Source organism: Anarrhichthys ocellatus, unplaced genomic scaffold (genome assembly GCF_004355925.1).
Source record: "Anarrhichthys ocellatus isolate YVR2014 unplaced genomic scaffold, GSC_Weel_1.0 scaffold24, whole genome shotgun sequence".
Lineage (NCBI taxonomy): Eukaryota > Metazoa > Chordata > Actinopteri > Perciformes > Anarhichadidae > Anarrhichthys > Anarrhichthys ocellatus.
Window position 1 is genome coordinate 6,166,689 of NW_022280054.1, and position 13,044 is coordinate 6,179,732.

General features: G+C 42.8%; 1 protein-coding gene across 11 annotated transcripts in view; it reads right to left on the reverse strand.

The window, feature by feature from the left end:
* agfg1a (ArfGAP with FG repeats 1a) overlaps window positions 1-13,044 on the reverse strand; it is a 28,015-nt gene that overhangs the window by 1,306 nt on the left and 13,665 nt on the right. For 4 of the 11 annotated variants that reach the window (XR_004213219.1, XR_004213221.1, XR_004213220.1 and 1 more), the window contains exons 2-14: window positions 10,577-10,670; window positions 8,880-8,995; window positions 7,884-8,049; window positions 7,392-7,554; window positions 6,001-6,114; window positions 4,549-4,620; window positions 3,125-3,340; window positions 2,413-2,593; window positions 2,194-2,262; window positions 2,025-2,104; window positions 1,387-1,494; window positions 446-598; window positions 148-242 (exon numbers count right to left, since the gene is read on the reverse strand). Coding sequence is in view for 8 of the 11 variants with exons in the window: in XM_031861316.1 (XP_031717176.1) it covers window positions 148-242; window positions 446-598; window positions 1,387-1,494; window positions 2,025-2,104; window positions 2,194-2,262; window positions 2,413-2,593; window positions 3,125-3,340; window positions 4,549-4,620; window positions 6,001-6,114; window positions 7,392-7,554; window positions 7,884-8,049; window positions 8,880-8,995; window positions 10,577-10,670 (1,627 nt within the window). In the remaining 3 variants the exon portion in view is untranslated. The remainder of the gene's footprint in view (window positions 1-147; window positions 243-445; window positions 599-1,386; window positions 1,495-2,024; window positions 2,105-2,193; window positions 2,263-2,412; window positions 2,594-3,124; window positions 3,341-4,548; window positions 4,621-6,000; window positions 6,115-7,391; window positions 7,555-7,883; window positions 8,050-8,879; window positions 8,996-10,576; window positions 10,671-13,044) is intronic. The other 7 variants (XM_031861317.1, XM_031861323.1, XM_031861319.1 and 4 more) reach the window with 7 other exon arrangements.

A 13,044-nucleotide genomic window follows, 5' to 3' on the forward strand; every position in this document is an offset into this window, starting at 1 on the left:
TTGAGAGGGACAACATAAATCCACTATCCATCAATATAAAATCAATGATGAACTACAAATGAGGAATAATGCAACAGCTTATTCTCTATCAACAATAGTCTTGGCTCATGGGACCGAAGTCCCTTCATTCTTCTGTATCTCACTAACCAGGAACGGGTTGCTAGAGAGCATAGGTCCGGCCATTTGCTGCCCGAAAGGAGTCACAACAGGCTTGGCCTGACCAAAGGATGCAAATCCTCCACCTGAAAGAAATGTACATTGTCATTTAGAAGACGACTTCTTCACTTGGGTTCATGTGAGCAAACCTCATTGAATAGAATGGCATGACTCCAAACGGACATTTTTAAGGGATGTAAGTGCAGTGATGTGACAATCATTCAGTCAGATGCAAATGCAAGCTTGAATTTGAGCATTATTGATACAGATGATCTACAGTAAGACACACCGTTGGGTTGCTGGGGGTACGCAGGAGGCTGAGGAAAGGGAGCCTGGCCAGGAAATGGTTGCTGGAACGTTCCACTAAAGCTGGTGGGGAGGTTGAAGGCTGCAGTATTCCCAAATCCAGCTGGCATACTCATGGAGCCCGTGCCAAATGATGCTGCAACACAGCAGGACAGGCACTGGTTAAACAAGCCTGGACAAGACATCTACAGGCATACAACTAAATAACAGGGATGAAAAAAATGGTTTGCACCTATTACTTCTATTTATTCAAATAATTATGATTTCACAGCACGTAACACTTGCCTATAAAATGTGACATTACACAGGAGCTGGCACACATCAGCAGAAAACACAATCATACAAATACTAAGATGTTAATATCAGCAGTTTGTTAGAAAGCAATATACTTGAAGTAAACTTAAATGAGTGATTTTCAGAATCTCAAGGTGCACGTGTTTGTACAGTTGAAACACATGCAGATTACGGTCGTCACCAGACAAGCCGTCAGACATGAGGCTGTAACACTTGCAGTGAGTGTAGCACCAGTGTCCTCTGATCCCCACACAGGAGCACAAGAAGTGGAATCAAACTGCGTTTTTTTAAGACAGCCAGGTGGCAACTGAGCAATCAGATATCTGGTAGAAATGCTACGACCGACACCCATCAAGCAAAGTCACCGACATGAGTCACAGTACAGTTTCCTGGGTTTATTCATTGAATTAACCATTTTATGACAGTACCAAGCTAATGAAAGTCTAGATTATTACGGTGCACTACCATTTTTTAATATGTCTTTAAAAAAGCGTGTACGCCTCTTTCTTACTGTTAAAAGGAAAATGTTGTGGAAACCATAATACTACTGCATTAACTGAATATGTTGATTGTGTATGTGTAGCACATATAGTACACCGCCCAGACACACACACACACACACACACACACCCGCTGCTGCTGCAGCCGCTGCCGCCATATTAGCTGCTCTGCCGTTGCTCTGGAACGGGTTGGTGGGAGCCGTTGCTGGCGCAGCTACAAACGGATTAGTTGACTGAGCTGTTGGGAGAGAGAGGCATCAAGTCACCAAACAAGTGTGAAACAGAACAATAAAGTGCACAACCTAAATATATTAAAAACATAAGCATTGATCCATGGAGGACGCCTCAACATGTTTATACCGCTCCCACATAAATGATGCCCTGTTGGTGATCTTTTCAGCCTTAGTGTCTTTCAACAAAACTCATGGCAGTAAGATGGTGACATTTCGGGGGGGAAAAACTGTTGTAATTTTAGAGCACATACAGTCCACATCTTTTCAAACAATGTGTATCCATGTGTGAAATACTATGATGATTTTTCACTGATTAGTGATCCACCCTCTCTGATCACATCTGCAACCTGCTCTTGACATCTCAAGTCCTCCCACAAGAGTACAAAACACTGAAACACTCTATATTTACCTATAGTACACTGTAGCTCACCCTGGGTCTGCCCCGTGTTTTAAACATTACTTCTGACTTTATAAATCATTACGGATTTAAATTAGGGAGAACAATTAGCACAAACAACCCTGTAGGTTCACTCACCACCAAAACCTTGAGCCATGCCAGGCAGCGCCTGCTGTGCGTGTGCAGTTGACATCCCAGTCTCTGGGCCAAACATACCCCTGCAGTGGAACACAGTCAACACATAAGCTCATCACGGAAGCACAAAGAGAAGACCAAAAACAATCCTGTGTGCTGGGAGTGTGCTCACTGTATGTTTGTAGGTTGCTTTGGATAAAAGTGTTTGTTAGTGAAGTTGCCAGATAGTCGATCATGTATTCTGAAAAAAAATGAATGTCTTCAATTAGATGCACTGACATGAACATACATTAATAAATTATTTTAAAAACTGTATTTGGTAGATTTAGGCGTTTGGTTCCCACTATAGCAGGGGGCTTACTGTGGTGTGTGTGTTTGTTTAGTGTCTCACCCTTGTGAGGTGCTGGTGGGGTTGTAAACACTGGTGGCAGGGACCGAGGGGCCAAAGACATTATCAAGCTCAGCTAGAGCAGCATAGCGGTCCCCCCCTGCTGACATCGCTGACTGCTTCTGAGGAAAACCAGATACTCCTGCCGCCGCGGCTGAGCTCACCCCAACAGGAATCCCACCTCCTGGAATAAAGAGCACAGGACAGCAGAGTCGGGTTCAGTCCACCTCAACTCAACTCATCGAGGAGGAAAACTCAAATTTCCGGAGATATCTGCCATATTCAACCTATTAAAAACAATGGGGAAGCACATACATACAGTTTGTAAACTAAAACCAGTATAATTCACAGATGCCCGAGTGCCAGAATTCTGACCAAGTGAAATGAAACCAATACAAATAGCATTCTTCACAGCAAGAAGGGATTTCCATCATTTGCAGTGGCCTGTTGTCTTTACACAGGCTGGCTCAGCAGTACTGAGGCCAGCCGGCTGATTTGGGGGGGGGGGCATAAAAAAAAAATAGTAAGTGATTAAAATTCCGATGTTTGCTAGAAAATCAATCGGCCCTGTTTTGAGAGAGACTATGTCTGTCCCTGCACTGGGACGAAGACTTAAAGCGATGCGCCTGATTTCATGTTGTTAGTTGTGTTTTTTTGGTTAACCTCTATCCCTACAATGAGGACCTATGAAACAGGCTAGGCAGGAGAAGTTTACCTTGCTCTGTTTTGGCAGAGCTAAACCCGTTATCCAGGTCAGCCAGGGCTGCGTATCTATCGGCAGGGAGGCTAGTACTCTGTACAGCATCTCTGCCGGCTCCTGTGGAGTTACTCTGGGAGGAGCAGCTGAAGGATCCAAAGTCAGCGCTACACGATTTGGGGCAGTTGGCAAAATTTGCAAAATTGGCATTTGCTAGTCCACCTGAGGCGCTACCTGCATGAAAGAGAGAGATTACAAGTCAAAAGGGGGTCTCGACTGCTGGTTGTGAGTGACAGCATTAACAGGGCGGAGCGGGAGACGGGATCAGCATGGAGGGTGAAGCCGGGCTGGGCTACCTTCATCATCTATAGGATGGGTAGCAACACTTCTAAAAACATGGCCTCTGCAACACTGCACTATGCTGGTTCTCCATTAGCCTATGAACCTAAGGGACGTATAACATTATTGAGGCACAAGATGCACAGAACAGCCTCTTTCTTGAGTGTCTCGGTTACATCTGAGCTCAGCACCATACTGTGAACAAAGGGAGTCGCAAATAAAAAACAACCCAAAACGTGTAAACAGTGGCATGGAAAACAAGTTAAAGGTCAAAGATCTTTGGTCTGCCCACCTACCCTGTAGGCATTACTGGGCTCAGTATTGAGAAGGCCATCACTTTCAACCACATCGAAGATTGTTACCAAACAACAGTAACGCGGTAGTCATTGCTTTTTAAGAGCAAAGACAAAAAACACAGAAGCCTATTCAAGAATGGCTTAGGATTTTACTGCTCTACATACCTGTGTGTCATTTCATTCACACTGTATGTTTATGTTTGACAACAATGCCGATTCAAGGTACTTCTCCTTCTTTTAAAAAAGGGATCTACGAAGGCTTGCAGATGAAAATCAAGAGCGGTTATTATTGTGATCCTGAAGGGGAGGGATGTCAATGTTGAGCCATTACACCAGTTCTCAACCTTAACACACACACCTGGTATTTAGGCTGTTAGCCGAATACTTAAACCCAAAATCCCTTTTCTGAAGAAACTCTCCTCATAAAGGAATCATTGGGTATCATGTTGCTTCATGTATTATTTCTTACTGAAAATGTACTAAGTTACTCATCATTATAGTCATGAAGGGCACATTATTGTTGTGTTCTATCCTGTTGTTATCATGACTCTTCTCTTTCGCATCGTTACTTTGTCATGTGCTTCAATTTGGTCTAAACTGCACAGTGGTTCACAATAATGTCAGCAACCATCAAAGCCTTGTATCCCTGTTTTCAACCAGTCAACAGCGATTCAGAGATCCAAACACAAGAAGAGCTCCAGTGAGACATACATCACATCCAGAGAGAGAAGGAACAGAGTGGCTATATTAGATGGTGGAAAACTGTTAAGAGGGCAATCCCAGAGAAAGAGAGAGAGAGATACTTACTGTGTGCAACCTGAAGAGGCAGACCAGTGGCAAACTCACCCATACTGCGGCTGGATGAAAGAGCAGTGAATGCTGGCAGCCAAAAATCAAAGAGGGAGGGAGGAAATGGGGCAATGAGCAATGGAAGACAGGGCGGAGAAACAAAAGAAACGGTGTCAACTAAACCAGAGATAAAAAGTGAAGAGCGTGAAGTCAAAGCAAATCAAGTGCTGTTGAAGCAAAAGGGTGAAAGACACACACGAAACAGAACGGACAGTTTAGGCGAGATAGCAGAGTGATTCAGTGTCTGTGAGAGAGGGATTATCTCACAGAGCCACTAGAGTGATGGGAGCTTTATGCATCAAGCAATAGGCATACTAAAAAGATCACTGTCCAGCTTCTCACAGAGGAAGTTATCAATGTACACCAGCAGAGGGCACTATAGCACTCAACATTGTCCTGAGGCTAAGGAGGGGTGTGCGTGTTTGAGGAACAGTCACTTTTTTTGTATGTATGTGAGAGAGAAGGGAAAATATAGACCAGAATGACAAACACAGGTAAGACAAGGACAACAGTATGTGGTAGAATATATTTTAAGAACACAACGTATGTGATTAAAATGCAAGCCTTAGGAGCCAAGCATAGATTCAACTAAATTACACTGTGCAAAACCACAGCAGCCTATATTAATACTAATGTTAAGGCCCCCATATATACAGTAATATGTAAATCATATAATATTCCCAGCAGTAACACGTGTTGGTGTTTTGCACAATGTATATTACTTTAATCCTCTGCCTAATGAGAGCACAGTGATCTTTACGTGTTTTATGACGATTTTATCTCATAAAAAGGAAAATAATCTGCATATTCAAGAGATATATTCGTCCAATCACCTAACACTCACTTTTAAAGTGTAGGAAGTGTTCACTGCTCTGGTGTACAACCATCACTTTGCCTCTGATTTCTCACACAGTTGGTAACCTGTATGAACCCAAACAGTTATCAATGTAAAAAAGAGCTTTCAAAATAGAGATATGTTACATGTGGCGCTGAGAGTAAATGTTTCCAATGAGTCTGCAATGGCGTGCAAAATGCCTCATGCTCCATTACCTCTGAAATTCTGGCATATGGCACATACCATGTTAACATAAGGTCATGTGTTCAACTGCAGCCAAGGACAACTTCTGTTTTGGAAGACAGAAAAATGTATTGTTTTTTTATTTGCCTGGAAGGAATTTATAAATGTAAACTTTTGCTTCTATTCTTGGTCATGAAACTTTATTTGGTCTATTTGAAAAGTACAGTGACCATCTGGTGCACAGTTGTCTTCCACACTTGCAATCTCTTGCTCCATATCCTTATTTATTACTCTGTGTGTTATACTATATGTACATTGTCAATAGTTGTGTGCACATAAAGCAATGTGATTTGGATGTGTGCCACTTGTCCAGTGAAGGGAACGTGCTCTACCTGTATTTGAGGGGTGGAATGGGGCTTGGGGAGCGGAGGGGAAACCACCTGTCGACCCAGAGGTGCTCCCAAATGCATCAAAATTAGCAAAGTCTGCGTTTGCATTCTGTGCTGCTGAGGTGGTGTCAGGACGAGGACAGACAGGTGGAACAAAAAAAAACACAATGAGAGGAAAACAATGGATGAGATAATAGAATGGATTCATACATGTAATGACAAAAGGCATGGATGACAGACTACAACACAAATACAATGGATTGAGTGCTAAATATGAGAGATAATCATGAGAGTGGCGTCACGTGACAATAAAATGCAACGCGGATTTAAAATGCCGGAAAGACACTGTGGGTTCCCCCGCCAGGAGAGAGAGGAGAGTGGACGAGAGCTCCAGTGGAGATGGACCTTTAGTAAGCAGCTACCAGTTAGCTTCAATTCTGCTAGCGCAGCCTCCCACAGCAGGTTGGCGCTGGCTGAATTCTAGATGCTTCTCAGTCGCTAGCTGAAGGCAGCGGACAGCTGCTCTCCCTGCAAAGTAGTCGCCTACAGCGGACAAAGCGGAAATACGAGTCGTTTCTACCACTTTATTGGATTTAATCCAATAAACAATCTATCAACACGTACACGGACCACACAGCATCTTTGTGGCACAGTAAACACATGAAAGGCCATCGCCACACGTGAAGATTATCAGAGCGGTGTTATTTGACTGGTTCTCAGAGTTTCGTCGCATTTTGCATATTTCTGTCCGGTTGTTGGTAGTTTGCTTTTCTTTTTAATAACTGATAACAAGTAAATGTATATTGAGTGGACCTGGTAGTAGAGGTGAAATGCTGCCCCGGTTTTGTTTGGAGTATGTGGCAAGGTATTACACATTCCACCTCTAATACTATTTATATAATCAATCCATACATTTCAAAGTGTCTACAACTCAGCTGCACGAGTTCTAACCAGGACAAAACGATCAGACCGTGCAACCTCAAAGCCTTTCTGGGTTACCGGTTGCCTTCAGAATACAATTCACAATCCTCCTTTGGGTTTACAAAGCACCGGCTGGTCTGGCTCCACAGTACATGTCAGACATGCTGTCAGTTTATAACCCCAGCTGATCTCTCCGGTCAAAGAGGAAATCTCCTCTTTGTGGCCTATAAGCACTTTCTAAGTCAGGTGAGATGGCTTTCAGTATTTATGCACCTAAAGAACGGAACGGTTCGCGTGCTGATCTTAGATCCAACACATGTCTAGAGCTCACGTTTTGTCACACAGTTCTCCACAGAAATAGGCAAACATACACATAGATTTAAATTAGGTTCATCTAAAATGTGTCAATCCCACCCTGCATCCATTTATTGCCTTGAGTTATTCAATCAATCAATTAGTTGTCTGTTCCTTACTTGTGTGGCTGTTGAAATGTGCAAAGTTAGCAAAACTGGAGCCGGCGCCTGCGTTCATGTTGGGCGGGGCAGCGAAGATGTCTCCACCCAAGTCACTGAGGAGGTCGAACCTTTTGTCATGGAACTGCTGCTGATGGGTTTGTCCACGGCTCACCACTGGAGACTGGTGGAGACAACAGATGGATATTTAAAAAATAAAACTGCAGTTATGTGCTGATCACTATGCACTAAGTGTACGAGTCCTTGAACAACATGAAGACTAAGGAAGACAAGGAATAAACCATTTAAGAGGCAGAGTATTTGTCAGTCTGTGTCTTCGTTCATATAAAAGCATGAAATCTATCCCAGTAGGTACATTTGCTCATTGATAACCAATAAAATGGATAAAAAAATTATCAAAGTTGTTTCAGTAAGTACTTCGTTAAACCTTGCCAGTCCTTCATGGGTGAGCCAACAACTTCCTCATATGCATGTGCATCACATAACTCTCACCTGGTTAGGTGGGGTGTTCTTGTTGAGGTGGAGGGAGGGGGCCGACTCCCCCAGCAGGGCTTTCAGTGGTCTAACCTCAGGGGTGCTGCTGGTGCTGCTGTTCGAGGAGCCGGAGATGGAAGCATGGACGGAGGCAACTACTTTGGCCTGCTCAGGAGGTACGTACCTAGGAAACACATTACATGCATTACATTACACTACACTACACGCTACTGGGCTAATATGATTACAGTTAAAACAATGTGACATTATCAAAAATAATGGTATCACAGCCTTTTGGCAAAACAAGCATTTTGCCAATCCAAATGTGATAACAGAAAGTTTTTATTTGGGTACAATGCCTTTCACAGCTAGCACACAGGCCACGTGTTACAGAGCGGCCTACGTGAGAGGAAACGCCCGTCTGCAGCGAGTGTAGGCATGTTGAGACAAGCTCAGCTCCCTTTGATCTGACTTCAAAGAGTTATTAACTCTGATGACAGAAGTACTGCCATCTAAACTAACAGTTGTAATAATCTAATAGTTGACTGAGTAATTGCAAACTCAAATGATGCATCTCAGTTTCATGTGGGAACAGTCGAACTGCATAAACCAACAGTCTTACTAAATAAACATTTACTTTCAATGACTAAACCCTAATCTGCAAGTATCAATACGACAGGCACTTGTTTGTCCGCCGTTCGTTACATTTGTCTGAAATAATTGCTCATTCCTCATTTCACCCAACGCTCACAATGCACCAGTAACAACTATGCATAACCTCATACATATTTGAACAAAATGAAACATACAACTTCATGGAACAACTAGGAATTACACATGAAGCAGCTTGACTGTAACGACCTACACTGTGTGCATTTAAAGAAGGGTGTGAAGTGGCTTACCCGAGGCTAACTGCGATGAGAGGAGAGAGGAGAACAACACGAAGAAAAGTGTCTGCGCAGCGCACATTGGCAGAGGATTGTTTATATCTCGCACTGCCAGCTTGTAACTTACCATCTCTTCTTCTCATATTTCTCTTGAAGGAACTCCTTGACCTTCTGTGGTTCTCTGAAGTCTGGTATTGAGGTAGTTCTGTCGTCATAAAGGCCGAGCCACATCCGTTTACATACCTGGAACACACAGGGGAACGGGACACGGGATTTTAGGTGGAACATTTGTCGTAAAAACGTCAACCTTTAATAATTAGCCATTCAAAATGGTTAAGCTGAAGTGAAGTAGTAGCAAATGAAGGATAAGCCACGGGCAAACAAAGTTATATAGTTAATCACCTTTAAGCCAAGTTCAAAAGAGCATTCACTGATGTATAGAAACTGTAACCATGTGCAAATTAGACCAGGTCTACTGCAGACGACTGTCCATTCATGTGCACCGCACAGACGGACGTCTTCCACGTGTTAACATGAGTTGGCCCCAAGTCTGGAAACAATACTTGATAATAGTGAAATCAGTCTAAGTCTCACCTCTCCCTGGCCTTGGATAGCATTCCTAAAGTATTTGCCTAATCCTGTAGAGAGAGATTTATAGGCTTCATGCATGTGTGCACTCAGTGTTGGCTGCTGCCCTGTGGATGAAGCAATAGAGCTTCAAGAGGCAGCGGGGCTCTTATGTTGTAAACCTCTGCTGCGGATATTTCTTTAGCTGGGTTTGGTGCATAAACTCACAGCACGTACAGGCTCACCTTTTCTTTTTAATCAATAGGATTTTGAAAACGGCAACTGCTGAAAGTATAAAGTTATGTGTCGAGTGCTCTCTGTGGAAAGACAAAAAGGCCAGTAGTTTTTATATAGCAGCCTTGAAGGACGTGTGCATCAGCTCCAACCTTGAGTCTCCTGCATGTCTGCAACAGCTTTTAATAGGCTGAGCTTCCCATGTGGCATCGCTCTATTTCATACTCCATTCACCAGAAATGGCTCGTGGATGATGATGCATTTTCGGTCCTCTGTGCAATACAAATACTCGGTGCTACTCGGATTATGATGGATTGGACAATGACAAACATATAGACTGTAACCTCTAGCCATTTATATAATTTCATCTATCCATTTATTCTGTTGTGTTATTACAAAAACTGCCATGTCATGTAATGACATTTATCACATTTTATGCCATTTCTGTTAAATATATATTACTGTAAATAAAGAATGAGGCCAGTAATACTGCATTTGCCTTACAAAATGTTTTCACTGTTCAAAACTAAGTATGTATCCTTAAAATGCTTGAAATGTTTTGGTAATCGAGTAAAATAGCTCATTGAAATTGACTGCACTGTATAAAGGCAAAGTTCAATTAAAGGAACAGTGTGAGAGATTTAATCTAGTGGTGAGGTTGCAACAACGCGACCCTCCGCTCACCCCTCCCTTTCCAAGCGTGTCGGAGAACTACGGTGGCCCTCAGGTAGGAATAGGTTTCTTTAGGGTTTTAGCAAGGAGCTACTTTCATCAATACTCTGCCTAAACCATTGCTTTTAAAAACATATATAGTATTTTAAAAACAATTAAATTCAAAACAGGAATAGGAGTTATTTATAATTTAGATATAACTAAGTATGGAGCCCAAAAATCATAAAATAGTAATTAATATATATATATATATATATAAATATATATATAAATGTGTTTATGGGTCGGGGCCATCTATAGTCTTGCTTGTGAAGGGCCAACACTTGCATGATGAATTGAGACGATACCTACCTCATTGGCATGTTTCTGTAGGAACTCTATTTCCAGTTGCGTGAAGGTTGTCATTGAGATGGACTTGACTCTGTGAGGTGGATTCAGTCCTCGTCTGTAGGTGAAGAAATAGAAACTGGTCAGATTAATTTGAAGACACTGTACATACATGACGACCTCATTAGGACACAGTCAGGAGGTTGATATTTAATTAGCAACAAGCTAACTGGCTGGTGTGACGACAGCATTACAGAGAAATGACAAAGGAAAATACTGACAGACAAAAAAACGGGCGTAAAACAGAACAAAGGAAGTGGGTGAAATTCTGTCCTAGCTGTCACTGACTGAACTGCGGTTGTCAGTGCAGTAAAAGAACGAGTGATGTCCCCGAATATAGAAGCTGCCATTATGGAGTAACACCCATTAGCCCACAAGCCGCGCTCATTTCCTCGAGAAGGCCACAGCTCATGCCACAAGAGCCCAAATTAAAATAAGCCCGGTGACTGTAACAGAGGAAAAAAAGCCATCTTTAGGCTTTTATATTAAGCTCCAGTAAGCCCGGCAGTAAGTGAAAACTAATATAGTGCTGGCTTCAAGGTCGCCACCTGTTTTGTTTGCATTCTAATTAGCATTTAGCATGCTAATTAACAGAATGTTTTAACTGTGACCAGAGTGTAACTGCTGAGCACCGTATTCCTCAGGACAAGGAAAAGACTTTCCCGATATCTCAAAGCACCCGTTTTAATAACCACTGCTCTAGGAAACAAGATCCACAGAGTCCCAATTACAAACAACGTTACACATAAAGCAGTCAGCTCCTAAAGGCAGTGAAATACTAGACAAGACTGCTAAATTATTCACCGTTGTTACCCTCGTTACAGAACATGTTCTCATGTCCACCCATTGTTTACACATCCACCAATCAGATGACTGTTCCGCAAGGTGTTTCAAACAATAGCCGTGTGGATTACCATTCAAAACTACAAGACAGAAAACAGGTGGATACAATGACAGGAGCAGTCCTTATGTTCCTACCTTAGCATGAAGTAGATCCATGGGAACTACTACGGCTATTTTAGGGGGAAGACTTTATCGACTTGTGCCAGTTATGTCATGCTGGTCAAACTTTCAGAAAAGAAAGCTACGACCAAAATAATGCTACTAACCTAACAGAAAACAGCTTAATGCAACTACTACATCTCTTGAAGCTTCAATGTGTTTTCCTGCACCATGAGGTAGGTAACTGATCAGATAGTGTGATGATGAAACTAGGTCACATACAGGGAGAAAGCTCCATAGCCTTTAAGGTCTAAATATGATGACAGCATCTCTACCCAACTGTCCAAAAGGATTTGCGACGCTATAATCAGGGTCTCATTCCAACCTTTTATCACGATACAGTCCACATCAGCAATGTCTGTAACACAAAGATGAAATAAACCACTGATCATCAATCCCCAGATCATGTATATTGGTAGCATAGTGTATCAGAGAAGAACAGTAGCACATATTGCACAATCAAATAATTATGACCTAGTCGCTACTTTTCATCAGAGCAGCTCAGCCGGGAGAACTCTTCTCATTTGCATACTGGCTCCAGGGTGAGAGAAACTGGCAACGTCAAGTCTGAAAAGAGAGAAGAGGCGATGCATCGTCCTTCATTCTGCAGCTTCAAGTCCAGAAAGTCTTTCACACCGTCTTCCACAATTAAAGGCAGAATGAGTCGGGTTTGTCAGTTGAGGTTTGGAAACACCACATCATACAGTAGTTGGCCTTTTTCACCGGCTCAACGCCAGCAGCGCATTGCCCCCCAAGGGGGTAAAAAACCAACCACAGATTCACCCTGGTTTCTGAGCGATCTTTGTGCACATGCAGGTTTTTTCAGCGAGCTGTCTGACATTTCCGTAGCTTCCTCTTGGATGTGTGCTCACGATCTGGAACCAAGTCGCTTTTTGTTTGAGTCTATACATTGGTTTTTAGGTGAATCCTCCTTGTTGTAAATTCGATCAAAGAAAATGCCAATTATTTCATGAGCTCCCTATCAAATCAGCATTTGCCAAAATAAAGTATTGTTAATTTGTCAGCCAACAGGGCTTCAGACCCTGCAATAGATTAAGAAATCAAATGTCAGGGGCACGGGAAATCCAAACACGCTTAGAGTTAAAGTTATAACTGCTAACTTGCCATTGTTGAATATTATCCAGGCCCACCTCTGTCACGTCACAGTTGGAGCCCTGCGTACTCAAGAACACATAGGCCAAGTGGGGTTACTTCCTGCCACGGGCAATTCTCCAGAAAGAGACATTGTGAGTGCCGTTCCTCCTGGGAAGGCCTCCACCTTCATCAGGAATGTGTTTACAGAGCAGATTCCAACTCCACCCATTAAACAACCACAACTATGGGGGTGGGGGGGGGGGGGGGGGGGGGGGTGGTTGTGGGGGGGGGACCCAAACCCGAGTAAAACCAAAAAAAAAAAACCCAATTTTTTT